This window comes from Ceratotherium simum, chromosome 39, assembly GCF_057802395.1.
Source record: "Ceratotherium simum simum isolate JZ-2026a chromosome 39, ASM5780239v1, whole genome shotgun sequence".
NCBI lineage: Eukaryota > Metazoa > Chordata > Mammalia > Perissodactyla > Rhinocerotidae > Ceratotherium > Ceratotherium simum.
This window is the reverse complement of record NC_141938.1, coordinates 11,568,694-11,585,710: the sequence shown is the minus strand read 5'-3', so window position 1 is coordinate 11,585,710 and position 17,017 is coordinate 11,568,694. Positions and strand designations below refer to the sequence as shown.

The 17,017-nt window shown below is 52.2% G+C and overlaps 1 protein-coding gene across 1 annotated transcript in view; it reads right to left on the bottom strand.

Moving 5' to 3' along the window:
• The window catches only part of LOC101395200 (complement C3-like), a 46,099-nt gene extending 29,397 nt beyond the window's left edge, over nt 1-16,702 (bottom strand). The window contains exons 1-19 of the mRNA XM_087425628.1: nt 16,582-16,702; nt 15,608-15,800; nt 14,236-14,398; nt 14,070-14,140; nt 12,275-12,369; nt 12,089-12,171; nt 11,913-12,003; nt 11,294-11,396; nt 11,051-11,177; nt 10,454-10,569; nt 10,209-10,355; nt 9,606-9,815; nt 9,269-9,475; nt 8,721-8,879; nt 8,202-8,331; nt 7,854-7,925; nt 7,489-7,689; nt 4,174-4,282; nt 3,814-3,899 (exon numbers count right to left, since the gene is read on the bottom strand). Of these exons, the coding sequence (XP_087281754.1) occupies nt 3,814-3,899; nt 4,174-4,282; nt 7,489-7,689; nt 7,854-7,925; nt 8,202-8,331; nt 8,721-8,879; nt 9,269-9,475; nt 9,606-9,815; nt 10,209-10,355; nt 10,454-10,569; nt 11,051-11,177; nt 11,294-11,396; nt 11,913-12,003; nt 12,089-12,171; nt 12,275-12,369; nt 14,070-14,140; nt 14,236-14,398; nt 15,608-15,800; nt 16,582-16,655 (2,437 nt within the window). The 5' untranslated portion in view covers nt 16,656-16,702. The remainder of the gene's footprint in view (nt 1-3,813; nt 3,900-4,173; nt 4,283-7,488; nt 7,690-7,853; nt 7,926-8,201; nt 8,332-8,720; nt 8,880-9,268; nt 9,476-9,605; nt 9,816-10,208; nt 10,356-10,453; nt 10,570-11,050; nt 11,178-11,293; nt 11,397-11,912; nt 12,004-12,088; nt 12,172-12,274; nt 12,370-14,069; nt 14,141-14,235; nt 14,399-15,607; nt 15,801-16,581) is intronic.
• Nucleotides 16,703-17,017: the final 315 nt, after the last annotated feature.

Below are 17,017 nucleotides of genomic sequence, written 5' to 3'. Positions count from 1 at the left end.
ACCAGATCAAATTTGAGCAAAGCGTTGATGCAAGTGAAATTTACAAAACCACTATCACATTAAAAGTAATGTTACACTAAGAAATCTATTAAGATTTAATAATTTTTTTTGCATATTCTCTAATGGTGAAAGAAAATAATAATCAGAGGCTTGAACAAAATCCTTATTTTCCAATCTATAGCCCTTTACTCATCACTGTTGGGGAGTCTGCTATAGTCACTGGTGCTATTTACCTTTCTTACCTACTATTTGTTTTTATATTTTTTAAACTCAAGTTTAGTGTGGTATCACTACAGTATATGAGATACCCAGCTTCTTGTGCCATAAATAGGAGGTTACCCCAAGGAAAACAAAACAATTTTGTTAAATACTGGCTAGTTCCCACTGTCTGCAGAAAGCTAGACCCCTTCCTCTCTCTTTGTTTAAAAAAAGGAGTTAATAAGAATTGGAGAGGAGGTGATGGCATCCTTGCACCAGACTTAGCTTTTCTTCTGGAATGAGGTGGAAGGATAGAAAGAGAATTAAAAAGCAATGACTCCTGATACACAATTTGTGTCAATTTTAAGGCAGAGAAGCTATTATTCTGTGTGATACTGTAATGGTGACTACATGTTGTGATACATTTGTCGAAACCCACAGAATGTAGCACCAAGAGTGAACCCTAAATGTGGGCTTCAGTTAATAATAATGTATCAAGATCAGCCTATTGATTATAACCAATGGACCAACCACATTAATGCAAACAGGAGTTAAAAATAGGAGAATTTGAGGAAAGCGAGGGGTATATGGCAATTCTCTGTACTTTTTGCTCAATTGTTTCTGTAAAACTAAAACTGTTTAATAAAATCTATTAATTAAAAAAAGGAACGATTCTGATGCATGATTCTGATTTAAAGAAGGGTCTATACATCTCTGAAAGGCATCTACCCTTTGATCTCTAAAATACATTCAACTCTAACAATAATAACAATAATGACTCACACTCATTAAACATTAATAATGTGCCAGGTGCTATTATAAGGATTTTGCATGTATTAATTCATAAAATCCTCCCAACAACGCTTTGAGTAGGTACTATTTCTCTCGTGCCCTTGTTTTTCGTTTTTTTGGTTTTTTGCTGAGGAAGATTAGCCCTGAGCTAACATCTGTGCCAATCTGTACTTTATATGTGGGTCGTCACCACAGCATGGCTGATGAGCGGTGTGGGTCTGCGCCTGGGATCTGAACCTGTGAACCCAGGCCACCGAAGTGGAGTGCGCCAAACTTAACCACCATGCCATGGGGCTGGTCCCTCTCGTGCCCATTTTATAGATGGGCCCAGAGAGTATGAGTAACTTGATTCAGGCCACACAGCTGCCCAGGGGAGGACCTGAAATTTGAACCCAAGCATTTGAGCTTAGGAAGCTCCCTACTTTTAACCCTACTGACTCTTCAATTCCTAACAGCCCAGGAGTCTAAAATTTCCAAGTTCCATTGGTTACGATGCTAAAATCCTGAGGCTCTAAGATTGGAATCTTAAAAGGTCATCCACTGGTGATCTTGGGCAAGTCCCTGATCTGGCAAGTACCTTCCCTGGCTTCAGTGTCCTCGTTTAGAGGAAAATAATAGTACTGACATTATAAGGTTCTTGTGAGCATTAAATAAGATACTACGTAGAGAGTTAAAACAGTGGCTGGCAAGACAATGACGTTGAGAAGATGTCACAAGGGCACGGAGAGCAGGTTCTAAAACCACAGGGCCCTTTGGGAACCACCCTTACCCCCCGAATGTCTGGGGACATTTCTGGATGTCATAACTTGGGGGCTGGGTGCTGGAATCTAGCAGGTAGAGGCTGTGAATGCTGCTCAACATCCTATATTGTACAGGACCACACCCCTACCGCAAAGAATGATCCAGCCCAGAATGACATCAGTCATGAGACTGAGAAACGCTAATGCAGGGCAGAACATCTCCAACTTTCATGCACGTACAAATCTCCCAGAGATCATGTTAAAATGCACGTTCTGATTCAGCAGGTCAGGGGTGGGGTCCAAGACTCTGAATTTCTAACAAAATCAGGTAAAGCTACTTTACCAGATTGCTACTGGCCTAGCACATGCTTTAACCAGCAAGGATCTGTGGTTTTCAACTTTTATTTTTTTAAAGCTGTAGGAATTTTCTTTTCATTTAAAGGAAACCCCAATCATTTAAAGGAACTTCAATATATGAAAATGTACAACAGGTAAATATAAAGATGCTCTGACTTGAAACAGAGATGGGAGCCACAAACTAGAACCATACTGAGCCGTATTGGAGTCCTCAGGCAACAAAAAAAAAAAACTCCAAAAAACTATGTGACCCTGGGTACATGATTTCATTTAAACCCATCACTTGTTCAAGAGAAATTGCCAGAAAATTTCAATTCTTTCAATTAAAAGCAAGACCAGCAAAGAAGCAGAAAATCTTGAAGCCAGGAAAGTAAAACAATAAAAAAGTATAAGTTATTATAAATTAGAACTAAACAAGACTATAATACAGTATAATAAATTCTGGCTTTGATATAAATAAAATAAAGTTAATGTTGTGAGTTTAACCTACTTTTCAAGGTTCCAATATTTTTTCAGCTACTTTAATGCTCTGAAAAAAAGTTAACCTTTAAAATATACAGAAAGCACATATACAGTGTGCACATTTTTCCTCTTGCCTCAGACTCCAATATGGCTCGGCACGGTGCTGGTCTCTATTTAAAAACTGGATATTTTGTTCTTCTTGGATTTTTTTGCATTTGGATTCATTTAAAGAAAAAATATTGCAAGGCCAGCCCGGTGGTGTAGTGCTTAAATTCGCACGCTCCGCTTTGGCGGCCCAGGGTTCATGGGTTTGGATCCTGGGTGCGGACCTACGCACCACTTATCAAGCCATGCTGAGACAGCATCCCACATATAAAGTAGAGGAAGATGGGCACAGATATTAGCCCAGGGCCAGTCTTCCCCAGCAAAAAGAGGAGGATTGGCATCGATGTTAGCTCAGGGCTGGTCTTCCTCAAACACACAAAAAAAAATGCAATAAAATATTATTAATCTTGATGACTGGGATTTTTGGCACCCACTTCTATTTTGCACTAAAAATCAGTGCTCACTTTCCACACCCAACTCCTTGTCCTGCTATAAACCATTCATATTTGGCCAGGGCTTGTCAGGGTCTCACATCCAGCTGTCAGCTGCGAGGGGGACAGGTAGCACCTTTTTGGCACGTTTCACAATCCGACCACTAATGTTTCAATCACTCATTTCATCCTGTTTCCTCTTCTAGTTTTTCTTAATTGCTTTACACACTCTCATGTCGACATCACCCCCTTAAAAGTTTCCATTGTTGCAAATTGTTCTGTGTGATGCTGTAATGGTGCATACATGTCATTATATGTTAGTCCAAACCCATAGAATGTGTAACACCAAATGAACCCTCATGTCAAGTATGAACTTGGGGTGATAACGATGTGCCCACGTAGGTTCATTGAATGTAACAAATGCACCACTCTGGTGCAGGATGTCGATAGTGGGGGAGGCTGTGTGTGTGTTGGGGGGGCAGGGCGTGTATGGGAAATCTCTGTACTTTCCACTTAATTTTGCCGTGAAACTAAAACTGCTCTACAAATAAAATCTGTTTACAAAAAGCGCTGACTACGTCACCCACAGTCTAGACTCTGACGCCCCTCCAGCAACCAGGGGACAAGGTACAAGCCACCAGGAAACAGAGGCTGTTGGATGGGATGAGAAAATGCCCAGGATCCCTGGGGTCCTGCGTCCTGTGGACGGGGCCACCACCTTCCCGCACCTTTCTTGTCCGATAAGCTTATAGCCAGAATCTCCCAGGTGGTGATGGAGTCTTTCAAAAACACGTTCATGATCTTGGTGGAGATTCTGGATGGGGGAGAAGAAGGAGAATCAGGAGAAGGCATCTAGAAGGGTGGAGGGACAGAACTGGTATGGAGGGGCCCCAAGGGACCGGTTGGAGGGGAGCACATGTAGGTAGCCCAATTCTGGTTTTTTCTAGGCTGGATTGTGGGGTTCCACAGTGATTCCAGAAAAGATGGGGGATTGGAGGCGCGTGAAAATTAAATGGTCTGGTCTAAGGTGTTGATAGGAGCTGGCCTGGGGGTTGGTTGAAGTCGGGAGGGGAGTGTCCTAGTTTTACCCCTTTTTCTCTGGTTCTTTTAATTCCTCTATGGTCCACAGCCAACTCTCAGGGAACTGGCTTCGGGAAATGATGTCCTCTTCCGGGATTATGTCTTCATCCAGGTCACCTGCGAGGAAGGGGGCACAATCCAGCTTTACAACAGACCCACTTTCCCCTTAAGCATGCTTTTCTACTGCCCTGGAGCGGTTCCTAGCAGCGAAGCACACCCATGGCCGCCTGATGACTTTTGGGGGGCCCAGGCACGTTTGCTTTTGGGGGCTCCTTCCTCCATAAAAAAAACAGTAAAAAAATCACGTTTTACAAGTATGTTGGTATAAAGGTGAAAATAATCCAGGCTAGGTTATTTTCATTTTTCCCCATCATTTTCTTTCTTTTTTTTGTGAGGGAGATTAACCCTGAGCTAACATCTGTTGCCAATTCTCTTCTTTTTGCTGAGGAAGATTGGCCCTGGGCTAACATCTGTGCCCATCTTCCTCTACTTTATATGTGGAACGCTGCCACAGTGTGGCTTGATAAGCGGTGCATAGGTTAACACCCGGGATCCGAACCTGTGAACCCCGGGCCGCTAAAGAGGAGCACGCGACCTTAACTACTAAGCCACTGGGCTGGCCTCTCCCTCTCATTTTCAAAGGAATGAAAGCACTTGCGTGGGCCCATGAAAGCATCACAGCCCCCAGACACCGTGCCAGCTGTGTCTGACGGTCATGTCGATCATGAAAGCAACTGAGAGAGTCCCCAGATTTGATGGAGACCGTTGAGGAGGTGATGGCCTTTAAAAGCCAGCTTGATACCATTGGCCAGTAAACAAAGTTGGGCTGGTATAGAGTTCAACCCGGGATGAGCTTTCCTCAAAACATGATGGACAGATTTTAATTTGGCTCTAGGTCTCCCTAACAACAAAGTAGGTGGGATTCCACAGATGCTTAAATCTACCCATACTCTGGAATAATCTATTAAAGTGCCTTTGGAGTACTAACATCTAAGCAATCCTCTGTCACTCCCAACTGGCTAAAGAAATCGCACAGTGCTGGAAAAGAAGCACCCATGTGCCTATAAACCATATTCCAGTAGATCAGAGGTTTTGTCTCCCTTTCCCACTGGCCCTTTCTTTGCGAAAAAAAGTCTTTGGGCCCCTGTAGTGGAAAGCAGCATGACTAGGTTAGTATAATTTGCAAAGAGATTGAAGGTAGAGTCCTTAGCTCATGTGTGTCGGAATCTTTGCATCTTTTCTTGGCGGGGGGAGGTGGAAGTCGTGCTCGCTTTTTAGCTAAAAGAATTTAGAAATATCTATCCACTTTGGCAATGGCTGCCTTTGAGAGGTGGCTGCTTATTTCTAAGCCAAAAAAGAGATAGAGATGTGCACAAAAATCATACATTACCATATAAGGAGTCCCTATCTGCAGTCTTAGACGCTAAGCAAAAATTGATTTTTGGGAAAATATCTTTTGGCTTAAATTTTGCCATGATCTGGTAGTTAAAAGAAATTTAAAAAAATAACTATAAAGGTGGGCTGGCCCCGTGGCCTAGTGGTTAAGTTTGGCATGCTCTGCTTCGGCGGCCCGGGCGGTTCCTGGGTGCAGACCTACACCACTCGTCAGCAGCCATGCTGTGGCGGTGACCCACATACAAAATAGAGGAAGATTGGCACAGATATTAGCTCAGGGTGAATCTTCCTCAGCAAAAAACAAAACAAAACAAACAAAAATTATAAAGGAATAAAGAGGAACTTTACAATGGAGAAACCCAGCAGACAGTGCCTTAATCAAGTGATCCAGGTTTATATCAGCAATAATGGGACAATTTGGTGTCATGTGCCTCAATGTCATATATTATGCACCGAGAAGGACATAATACCTCTTCTGTGACAGTCTTGCCAAAAACGCAAAACCTGAATGTGATCGTGAAGAAACATAAGACAGGCCCAAATTGTGGGAAGATCCCAAACTATCTGGCCTGTGTACTTAACATACATCAAGAACATGAAAGTCACAGAAAGACAGAAGAACTGCTAGGGATTCGACAGATCCAAAGAGACTAAAGATACCCCGACAGTAAATGCAACCTGGGATTCTGGAGTGGACACTTTTCCTATAAAGGTCCAAACCAAAAAAAAAAAAAAAAAACTGGTGAAACTTGAATGGGGTCTGAGGATTTGATGGTGGCAACGAATCAACCTCCTCCCCCAACAGAGAGGGATCTTCTCACCCCTCAGACAGTGGTCTCTTCCCCCACCAGACAGGGACCTCTTATCCACTCAGACTGGACCTCTTTCTCCCTCAGACAGGGAGGGCCTGGTCCGGCCTCAGACAAGACCCTCCTCCTCAGTCAGACACGGATCTCTCCCCCTCTCAGACATGGGCCTCCTTGCCATTCAGACTTTACCTCCTCCTCCTTCACTGTACTTCTTTTCCCCTCAGACTGGACCCCTCCCCCTCATCAGACAAGACCCTCCTCCCCCCTCAGACAGGGAACTCCTCTCCCTTCAGACTGGACCTTCTCCCCACTCAGACAGGGCCTCATTCCCCCTCAGACAGGGCCTCCTCCCCTCAGACAGGGCCTCCTCCTCCCTCAGACAGGGCCTCCTCCTCCCTCAGACAGGGACTTCCTCCCCTCAGACAGGGCCTTCTCCTCCCTCAGACAGGGCCTCTTCTCCCCTCAGAGAGGTCCTCCACTTCCCTCAGACAGGGCCTTCTCCTCCCTCAGACAGGGCCTCTTCTCCCCTCAGAGAGGTCCTCCACTTCCCTCAGACAGGGCCTTCTCCTCCCTCAGACAGGGCCTCCTCTCCCTTCAGAAAGGTCCTCCACTTCCCTCAGACGGCCTCCTCCTCTCTCAGACAGAGCCTCCTTCCCCCTCAGATGGGATGTCCTCACCCCTCAGACAGTAACTCATCCCCTTTCAGACTGTATCTCCCCCTTGCTCAGGCAGGACCTACTGCCTCCTCGGATAGGGACCTCCTCCCCTCCTCAGACTGGACGTTCTCTCCCCTCAGACAGGAATCTCCTCCTCCCCCATCAGACAAGGCCTCCTCCTCCCTCAGACATGGCCCCCGCCCTGCTCAGTCAGGGACCTCCTCCCCATTCAGACTGTACCTCATTCTCCCTCACTGCATTTCCTTCTCCCTCAGACAGGGACCTCCTCCTCTCTCAGACAGGACCTGTTCCTCCCTCAGATAGGGACCTCATCCTCCCTCAGACAGGGCCTCCTCCCCCCTCACTGTACCTCCTCCCTTCTCAGACAGGGACCTCTTCCTCCTTCAGACTGTACATCCTCCTCCCTCAGACAGGGCCTCCTCCCCAGGCCCCTGTCACTCACTCCTGGCCAGGTCCAGAGTGCTGTCCCGGCTGTGCTGGAGCCGCAGCTGGGTGATGTGGGTGCAGCAGTCCAGGAAGGCTTTCACGCACGCCTGGTCATTGAAGATGTACTGGGCCCTGCGCTCGCACGGGAACCCCATGGGGTTATCCCGCATGCCGTCCTCGCAGCATTTGCGCAGCTCCTTCTGCTTGTACTGGCCCGCTGTGGGTGCACAGACCCACGTCACAAGGCAGGAGGAACTCAGGACAGACCCGGGGAGGACTTCCCCAGGGCCCGGCCCTCCCCGCCTCCCTCTTTAGTTGGGATGCCAAATAGGCAAGGTCCAGGGTTGGGGGAGGTGGGCAAGGCCAGCAGAGGGCTCCCACCTTTGTCCATCCTCTTCTCCATGAGCTGCACGGAGCGGCGTCGCCGGGTGGCTGGTTTTGGGCACTCAGGATCTGAGGGGCAGGTGGACCAGGAACAAGATGGATTAAGCACCTACTGGGCATCCTTGGTTTACTCCTCACAGTAGCCGTGAGGTAGGGGTCCTATTGCTCCCATTTGACAGATGGAGAAACTGGCTCCATCTCAGTGAGAAGTGATTTGCTAGATGGTGGTGGAGGCAGGACATGAACCTGGGACCCATGAGCCCAGAGCCCTAGCCCCACCTGTTCTCAGCATCTGGGAGGTGGTGGTGCTGCCCGTCCCAGGACCAGCGCTGGTTGCACCCTCACCTGACCTCTGGGCGGTCTGCAGGTCTTTGTTGGTCTTGAGGGCCAGCCCTGCATCCATGAAAACACCAGCATAGTCCCTCCCACTGCCCGGCGTGCAGCCGATGTCTGCCTTCTCCACTGCATCCCAAATCTGCGGGGTGGGGAGGGGATCAGGAGGAGGGTGAGGCCAGGCCACAGGGCCTCTGCCAACTCGTGAACATGTCCATCCAACCCACCTCCCTCCTCATCCCAGTCCCCAGGCTGTCCACAGTGGATGATTCCAGACTACACTGCTGTTGGACTCTTAGAGCCGTGTCCATTCTCATGACCATCCCCAACCTGGACCCTTGACCATCACATTCCCATCTTCACCCTGACCGTCAAGCCATCCTTAGGTCCATGTCCACTCCCATCGTGTCTTTCAGCATCCAGCTAACCCCACTTCATCTGCCCTCCCCAGCGCCATTCCCACCTCAACCTAAAGCCATCTCTTTGCCTCCACCATCGTTCACTGCTCTGCTCAGCAACCCGGGCATGTACCTTCCTCTGCGTCAACTTGTTCTTCTTATTCAGCACAAACACGCCCTTGTCCACGGCCACCAGCCCCACTCGGGCCCCCCGGTCACCCTCTATCTTGAGGGTCATCTGTTGTCCAGGCAGATGCTGCTTCTCCTCCTTGCCGCCGCCTTTCACCACCAGCTGTGGGCAGGTTGGAGGTGCAGGAGAGCAAAGTCAACCCTGCAAGGCCCCCGTCTCGGTCAGCCGAGGACAGAGGAGGTCTGGGCTGGTCTGGAAGGACAGAAAGGTGGAGACAGAGAAAGAAGAAGGGAGATGCGCTGAACCAGCATCAGGCAGAACGTCAAGGAAAGAGACAAAACTAGGAGCAGGAGAGATACTGAGACTGAAACAGAGAAGGAAGAAAGAACAAGATGGAAAAGGAGAAGGGAGAGGCAGAAACTGTGCCAACAGTGGGGAGAAGTGGATTCAGAAATCTGTAGAGAGAGGCAGAACGGGAGGCACAAGACAGAGAAAGGACGGCCAGGCGGAGAGTCCTAAGACCGACAAAGAGAGAGATGCTGGAGGCTCACCGTGCCCACACACGAGTCCTTGACGTCTACCCACACGGAATCGGCCACCACCTCCCTCTGGCCTTTGCTGTTGATGAGCGTGTAGTAAGCCACCACGCGGAAGGAAGGAATGAAGTCTGTAGTGATGGTCAGGGGCAGTACCACCAGGGCCTGGCCACGCTCTCGCTCCTGGCGCCCCACTTTCAGCAACTTCCCCTTGTTCATGATCTGCGGGGACAGGTTGGCATAAGGATCAGGAAGATGGGAGGGAGGGTGATGGGATCCGGGATGGGGGAGTGCTCCTGAGGGTGCCAGAGAAGCAAGGAAGGGGTGCTGGGGAGTCTGGGCAGCCACAGACCAGGTAGGTGTAGTAGCCGATCTCGCCCTCCTTGCCGGCGTCTGTTCGCAGATGGAAGTTGACGTTGAGAGTCTCCCCGGGTTTGAGCTCCGCACGGGGCACAGAGAGATGCAGATAGTTGTTGGAGTTGCCCAGGGTGTTGTAGGGGTAGGCCTGCATGGTCTTGGTGGCCTGTCGTGCCTCCGGGATACCCTCCTTCCTTGTTTTTACCTGGGCAGGGAAAGAGGGATGCATGCGGGTCCCCCAAAGATGTCCACGTCCTAATCCCTGGGACCTGGGAATATGGTACCTATCGTAGCAAGAGGGACTTTGCAGACAGGATTAAGGATCTGGACATGGGTAGATTATTTTGCATTATCCAGGTGGGTTGAATGTAATCACAAGGGTCCTTATAAGATGTCTAGGCAGATGGCGGGACCCCACTGTGCAGACACGAAGCCCTCTATGCAAATGAATACCTCTGTGTGAATGGCAAGACCCCATCATGCAAATGAAAGGACCCCACTATGCACATGGCAGGATCCCTTTGTATGTCAGGACCCTGCTGTACAAACAGAGGCCCCATCTCCCTGCTGTGGGGTCCTGAGGCTGGCGCAGACTCACAGTGATGCTCAGGGGCTGCCGGCTGTCGGGTGTGTTGATGCTCAGCTTGGCCACGCCATCGTCCTGGGTTAAGGACTGCACATTGTTGCCCTGGGTCGCCACGGGGATGCGACGGGCCGGAGAGCCGTCGGGATTTGTCACAAACACCTGTAGGTGCCGGGGCAGGTGGAGGGGTTCAGGCGAACCCAGAGGTGTGGTCAATGTTCAGGAGCAGGGTAGGGGTGCAGTCTCATCCTGAGTCTCACCATGAGGTCAAAGGGCATGGCTGGTTTGAAGAACTTGGGCGTCTTGGTGAAGTGGATCTGGTAGGGGGAGGTCACGATGGGGATCCCGCTGCGCTCCGCCTCCACCATATCGCTGCCTGAGGGTGCCGACCATGAGGGTGGGCTCCTGGCCATTCCTCAGGACCAGGCCTCCCCTCTCAGATTGGATCCTACCTTCATATTGGGCCTCCCTCATCAGACTATGTCTCCCCCTTAGACTGGGACTCCCCTGTTGGATTGGACCCCACTTTCCTTCTGTGCGTCTCCCCTCAGACTGTGTCTTGCACCTCAGATGAAGATCACACTTTCATTCTGGGCCTCCTCCCTCAGACCGGGCCTCTACCCTCAGACTGGGTCTCCTTTGTTAGACTGGATCCCACCCTCATACCAGGCCTCCTTCCTCAGAGTAGACCTCCCCGCTCAGAATGGATTCCACTTTCATGCTGGGCTTTCCCTTCAGACTGGGCCTCCATGCTCTGGGCCTCCTCTCTCAGACTGGGCCTCCCCCTCAGGTGGGCCTCCCCTCTCAGACTGGATCACATGGTGGTACTGGACCTCCACCCTCAGACCAAGCCTCACCTGAGTGCAGGAGGACGGTCACGGACACATACAACGACTTCCCCACCAGGGCATCTGGTCGTGAGGGCTGCACCCCATCCAGCAGGACCTGTCGGCTCAGCGTGGCCTCCCCAGTGCCGTCCTCAATCTGGGGGAGGAAATGAGGGCTCAGAGAGGAGGCAGGCTCAGATGGGGAGGGGACTCAGAGAGAGTGGGGGGGAGGTTCAGAGTGGAGGAAACTCAGAGGGGGCCTCTGTCACATACCAAAACACGGCTGAGAGAGTGGGCCAGTGAAATCCTCTGGTCACCATCCTGGACCCCAAAGATGACGAAGGCTGTTCCATCCACATTCTTCCCGTACAAGAACCTGCAAGGTGAGGAGAGCCTCAGATTCTCCCCTTCTGAAAAGTTGAGTGTCCCCCCAAACTTCCAATGACCCAGAGCCCCCACCACTCACCTCACCCTCACCTGGCCCCTCATCTGGCCCTCACCCAGCCCTTCACCTGTCCCTCACCAGGCCCTCACCAGTCCCCTTACCTGGCTCTCACCAGGCCCTCACCAGTCCCCTTACCTGGCTCTCACCTGGTCCTCACCTGGCCCTCGCTTGGTCCCTCACTTGGTCTCTCACCTGGCCCCCACCTGGCCCTCACATGGCTCCTCCCCTGGTCCTCATCTGGCTCCTCACCTGGTCCTCACCCAGCCCCTCACCTGGTTCTCACCTCTCCCCTCACCAGACCTCTCACATGGCCCCACCCCTAGCCCTTCACCTGGCCCTCGCTTGGCCCTCACCTGGTTCCTCACCTGGTCCTCACCTGTCCCCTCACCTGGTTCTCACCTGTCCCCTCACCAGGCCTCTCACGTGGCCTCACCCTTAGCCCCTCACCTGGCCGTGATGATGACCTCCAGGCCCTTTGGATCATCAATGTAGTAGAATTTCTCTGTAGGCTCCACTTGGACCTCAAAACTGGGAAGCACTGGGGGTACAGACAGTGTTGGCAGGGGGCTGGCACTGGGCCCAGCATTACGGGGCCCCCCACCCTGGCTCCCTCCTCCTCTTACCATATTCCTTCACCTCAAACTCAGAGGAGAAGACCTGCTGTGGTGAATCTTCATAGTGGACTTGTATCTTCCACTGCCCCATGCTGTGGGGAAGGCAGGTGAGTGATCTAGCCAGGCCTGGCAGCCCCCCACTCCTTCTCCTGGGATAGGGGAGCCCCAAACCCCCTCCTGGAGGGCCAGACATACTTGACCAGCTCCGGGATGTTCCAAGACAAGGGCAAGATGCCAAACTGGTTGTGAGAAGACAGGGAGTCTCGCTTGATGATAACGCCATCGGGTGTCTGTGGCAAGACAGGGAGGGATGTGGCTCTTCACATCCTTATCCCTTTGGCTCTCCTCTCCCTTTCTGTGTCTGGACACTCTCCCTGTCTCCTATCTACAGGGTCATTGGTTAAAAATATGGACCTGAGTCAGGAAGCCTGGGTTCAAATCCCACTGTGCCACTTACAAGCTGTGTGATCTGGGGCAAGTTACTTAACCTCTCTGTGCTCAATGTAACAAAAAGATAAATATAGCCCCTACCTCACTGACTTGGGACATAGTTAATATAAGCTCATCATGACCAGTGTGTCTCTGAATACTGGTAGTAACTAGCATTTATTATCTACTTTCGTGCTAGACCCCGGGCTAAGCCTTCGATGCATGCTGAGCCACACATAATTGCCTACATTTGGCTTTTTGACCCATAAGAATGGCAATTTTGCATGGTTTGACCTAAGATATATTATTTCCTTGTCAATGGTGAAACATCAGGAGACACCACGTAAAAGTCTGGTTTTCTGGATTCTCTAGGAAATTGGTGTAACTGTGGATAATGAGTTCCTGATGGCACAAGGTGACATCTGATTGAAGCTGGGCGGATCTGTGCCTTTAGAGGGGGTCTGTGTTCTCTGTTCCCCAGAGATCCCACCAATATCAAAAGCCAGCTCATGGCCGTCAGAACCTGGTCCCCGTTACCTTTGCATGATTTCAATAAGTACAAATGAAGATCTATGAGGAGGACATCTCTCTCCCTCCTTCCCTTCCTCTCTCCCTCCCTTCTTCCAGTAAGTTCTTACTAAGCCTTACTATACGCCAAGCTCTGTGCGGGGTTCAAGAGATAAGGCCCTGAACAAACAGATAAAATGGAACTTAGGTTCAATGGCAGTTGGGGGAGGGGGGGATTAAGAAATGAATAAATCCAATTTACAGGATGCCAGAAGGAGAGGGCAGAAAGGGAGGAGAGAGGAGTGTGTGTGTGTGTGTGTGTGTGTGTGTGTGTGTGTGTGTGTTGGGGAGAGGGTTTACAATTTTACAAGGTGTTCAGCGAGGCCTCAACTTGAAGGATGTGAGGGGGCAAGCTGTGTGGATATTTGGAAGAAGAGGGTTTTCTGGGCAGAGGAAACAGCCCGCACAAAGACCCTGGGGTAGGATCCTGCTTGGCGTCTTGGAAGATCAGCAAGGAGGCCCAAGTGGCTGGAGCAGAGTGAGCGAAGGGGAGAGAGGGAGGAGGGGAGGGCAGGGAAGGGACAGGGGGCAGGTCGTGCAGGGCCTTGTGGGCCCCAGGGAGGACTTGAGCTTTTATCCGAGGGAGGTGGGAGCATGGAGGGCTGGGACAGAGAAGGGAGGGACCTGACTTTGGCTGCAGTAGGCAGAATAGACTACATAGAATTATTATTATTTGCCATTATTCCAATCTTCAGATGAGGAAACTGCAGCTCAGGGGGGTGAAGTGACCTGTTCAGAGTCACACAGCGACCAGGGGTTTCTCTTGTGCCAGAATCGGGCGGGGACATCGTTCCCCATCCCAGATCCCTGCCCCGGGTCCCTGCCCCGGGTCCCTGCCCCATCTCCGGGCCTCTCTCTCTCTCTGCCTCTATGTATTTCTTTGCCTTTGGGTCTCTGCCGCTATGCCTTTCCCGGGGTCTCTTTCTCTGTCCCTACGTCTTGTCTCTCCCGCATCTCTGCCCTGGGTGTGTCTGGGGCCCTGGCTGGTTGGTACCTCAATGCTGACGATAACGGTTCGGCCCACGGGCAGCAGCCTGCTGTCGAGGGTGAAGACCCGATAGAGGACTGGGAGGAGGCAAGAGAGAAGGGGAGAGATGGGTGAGGCCTGCCCCTCCCCACCCCCCTGCCCCACCCTCTCCAGACACCGTCCAGCCCCTCACCCGTGGAGCCCGGGGTGTAGATGGTCTTGTCCGTCTGGATGAAGAGGTACCCGCTCTGAACACCGACCAGCACCACCTTCTCCACTGAGGTGCCGCCGAAGTTCGCCTGAACAGTCACAAAACTCTGCCCCCTCGCTGATCTCAACTCCTTGCTGGCCGGGATCTAGGCACGGACCGGGGCATGCTTAGGGGTCTGCTCCAGGGCCCCTTGCCCTGGGTCCAGCCTCTAGGCCTTGGGCTGAGTCCACACCTGCCCCTCCTCACAACAGGGCCTGCAGGCACTCCTGGTTTGCCCAGGTTTGGGGTGTGGAGGGGTACCGGGAGACGGGGTACAGATCAGAGGGCGATGGGAAGGGGGAACCAGACAGGAGTCTCAGAGGAGGAAGGTTCAGAAGGGGAAGGTGGCTTGGAGATGACGGGCTCAGAAGGCCTGAGGCTCAGAGGAGAGACTTAGAGATGGGAAGGGCTCTGAAGAAAGAGAGGGCTAAGAGGATAGGGGCTCAGAAACGGAAGGAGATTCAGAGAGGGGAGGGACTCAGAAAGGGGCGGGGATCAGATGGGGAGGAGACTCAGGGGTGGGAGGGGCCAAAGGGGGCGTGGCTCAGAGAGGAGGGGCTCAGAAATGGGCAGGGCTCAGAGAGGGGTGGAGTTCAGAGAAAGGAGGGGCTCAGAGGGAGTGGGGCTAGGATGGATGGGACTAAGAGAGGGATGGGGCTCAGAAGGGAATGTCTCAGCAGGGGGAGGACTCAGAGAGATCAGGAGCTCTGAGGGGCAAGGCGACTCAGAGAGGGGAGGGCCTCAGAAAGGGTAGCACTCAGAGGGGAGGGTCACACAGAAGGGAGGGGCTCAGAGACAAAAGCAGATTCAGAGAGGGGAGGGGCTAAGAGGGGGAGGAGACTCAGGGATGAGAGGGGCAAAAAGGGGCGGGGCTCAGAGATGGATGTGGATAGAGAGGGCGGAGCTCAGAGGGGGCGGAGCTCAGAGGGGGAGGAGCTCAGGAAGAGGCGGGGCTCAGAGGGGAGGGACTCAGTGAGAGGAGGAACTCTCAAGGGGAGGGGACTTAGCAAAGGGCCAGGCCCAGAAAGGGGCGGGGCTCAGAGGGGGATGTGGATAGAGAGGGCGGAGCTCAGAGGGGGCGGAGCTCAGAGGGGGAGGAGCTCAGGAAGAGGCGGGGCTCAGAGGGGAGGGACTCAGGGAGAGGAGGAACTCTCAAGGGGAGGGGACTCAGCAAAGGGCCGGGCCCAGAAAGGGGCGGGGCTCAGAGGGGGGCGGGGCTCAAATGAGGTGGGGCTCAGAGAGGGTTGCGGCTCAGAGGGGGAGGACTCAGAGATGGGAGGGGCGTCAGTAGGGTCAGGCTTCAGTGTGATCCCACCTTGACAGTGACTGTTCCCAGGTGGCCCGCAGCCTTGGTCAGCACCGTCTTCTCACTGGACAGCACTTGCTTCTTGGCCGGGAAGTCGTGGATGGTGACCGTGACAGGAACGTCCCCTCCAGCTCCGTGGGCCTCCAGCACCACCGTCTCCTCATTCTCCAGCCGCAGGATGTTGGGGGTGATCATGGTGAAGCTGCCGGAGGTGGGCGTGGGGGTGGAGCTGTCATCCCAGGGAGCTGACATTCCAGCTCACCGGGGTCAGCGCTGTCCCCAGGGCTCTGCCCCAGCCCCTGGTCCTGGACTGGATCCAATGACCCCGGGACAGCCAGGGGATGTGGATCCCATCAACTCCTGAACCTCAAAGCCAGAAGCGGCAACTCCCCCAAGCCTCTAGACTTCTAAACCCACAATCGCCTAAGCCCACGTTCCTCAAGTGCTAACCCCTAAATCTTTAAACACCCAACCCTCAGATATCCCAAACTATACATACCCAAACCCTTATGCACCAAACCTCTAAACCCCAAACCCTCGAACTCTCTAAATCTAAGCCTCTAGCAGGCCAAGCCTATAAATACAACCAAATACACCCACGCCAGCCGACATAGACCCAAACACCAGGTCTCTAAACAACAAACACTGAAACTCATAAATCCCAAATCCTGTGACATCCAGACCTCCGAGACTCCACATCACCCCATACACAGAATCACTGCATACCCCACGCACTCTAAACCTACAGACACCCAGTTCTATAAACATCTGACCCCCCCATCCCACAACACCTGAATTCCACACACACCCAACCCATAAATACTCAACCTCACAGGCAGCCTGAATTTATAAACATCCCAACCCCTCATCCCTGCATCCACAGACACCCAAATGCACCCTGAATTCTAAAGCCACCTGTCCCCACACATGCCCACTCCCACCTCAGCAGCAGCCTTATGTGGGGTGGGGTCGTGACTACTTACAAGGGATCCCCTTGGGCCAGGGAGACGCTGCTCAGCAGAAGCAGCAGCAGGCTGGGACCTGAGGCAGGCCCCATGGTGCAGGGTCGGTGGAGGGACAGAGGGACAGAGGGACTGAGGGAGAGCACGGGGAGGAGTGAGCAGAGATCTCTGGAAGCCTCCTTTTATCCTCCTCCTCCCTCTAAGCCCAGCCCTCCACTCCCCGTGGCCTCTTCCCTCCCTGGGACTGCCCCAGATTTCTCAACACCATTTTCTAAATTTTTCAATCCCTGAGGCCAACACAGCCTGGGGTAAATAACCTGAGGGCATGTCCTCCTGCAACATGAACACAACTGCCCCCTGCCCTGGACTCCCTCAGGTTCAAGGCCAGCTGGTGATCAGGGACCTTTCCCTGTTACATCCACTTGGTAGTGCAGGAGTCCATTTTGAGTTAATTTTT